Source organism: Fulmarus glacialis, unplaced genomic scaffold, assembly GCF_000690835.1.
Source record: "Fulmarus glacialis isolate BGI_N327 unplaced genomic scaffold, ASM69083v1 Scaffold45733, whole genome shotgun sequence".
Lineage (NCBI taxonomy): Eukaryota > Metazoa > Chordata > Aves > Procellariiformes > Procellariidae > Fulmarus > Fulmarus glacialis.
Window position 1 is genome coordinate 1 of NW_009201846.1, and position 1069 is coordinate 1069.

The 1069-nt window shown below is 59.1% G+C and overlaps 1 protein-coding gene across 1 annotated transcript; it reads right to left on the reverse strand.

The window, feature by feature from the left end:
• Positions 1-717: 717 nt before the first annotated feature.
• Positions 718-983, reverse strand: LOC104071540 (protein shisa-6 homolog; the record flags this gene model as incomplete). The annotated part of the gene is made up of 1 exon (XM_009574079.1): positions 718-983. A coding segment is annotated over one exon (266 nt), but the record flags the coding sequence as incomplete, so codon positions are not given.
• Between the last annotated feature and the right edge of the window lie 86 nt (positions 984-1069).

Here is a 1069-nt window from a genome sequence, read left to right on the forward strand (position 1 = left end):
GGGCCGCGGAGGGGAAGGGGAGAGGTCCCACGGTGCTGCCCCGAGATGGGAGGGCTGAGCGGGGCACCAGGACGGGTCCCTAGATGGGTAGTCGGAGGGGGGCGGGAGGGATGGTCCAAGGGGTGGGGTTGTCCCTGGACAGACCGTGGATAGATGGTGGAAAGGGAAAATCCTTTGAATGGTGGTGCAAAGAGAGAACTCTTCGACAGCCCTCGCAAAGGAGAAAACCCTTGGATGAGTGGTTCAAGGGGGGACCCCTCCAAGGGATATCACAATGGAAGATCATTTGGACAGGTGGCACAAAAGGGGAGCCCTTAGACAGCCATTGCAAAGGGGAAATCCTTGGAAGGGTGGTGCAAGGGGGAAACCCATGATCAGCCAGTGCAAAGGATAAAGACTTACTACTCCTTGGATAGGTAGTGCATTGGGGGAACCCTTGGACAGTGGTGCAAAAGGGGAACCCTTGGACAGCCAGTTCAAAGGTGGAATTCTTGGATGGGTCATGCAATGGGGAAACTCTTGGACAGGCGGTACAAAAGGAAAGCCCTTGGATGGGTGGTTGAAAGGGGGACCCCTTGGATGGGTAGTGCAACAGGGAAACCCTTGGACAGGTAATGCAAAGGGGAAACCCTTGGAAAGGCAGTGCAAAGGAGGAACCTTTGGAGAGGAGGGTGTCCCTAGACAGAAGGGGTGCTGGAAGCAGGGATAGGATCGCACCTGTGTATGTTCATCTCCCGGGGCGGGCGCCGTGCCTTGTCGTAGGCCACCTTGGCGAAGACGCCGGCGATGAGCACGAAGGCGATGGCCCCACATGAGATGTAGACGGTGGCGTTGGTGCTGTCCTTGTCCGGGTCGTACTTGTTGGCGTCCCCGTCGGCGCCGTTGCTGCCGTCGGCGGGCAGCGCGCCACTGGCGGTGGTGGGGTGGGCCCACTCGGGGCTCTTGTAGTTGCGGCACAGGCTCTGGTTGAGCTTCTCGGCGCGCTTGTTGCAGCAGAAGCGGTAGAAGCAGGTGCCGCAGCAGTAGCGGAAGCCCGTAAGGCTGTTGTTGCACTCGAACTCCTTGTCCC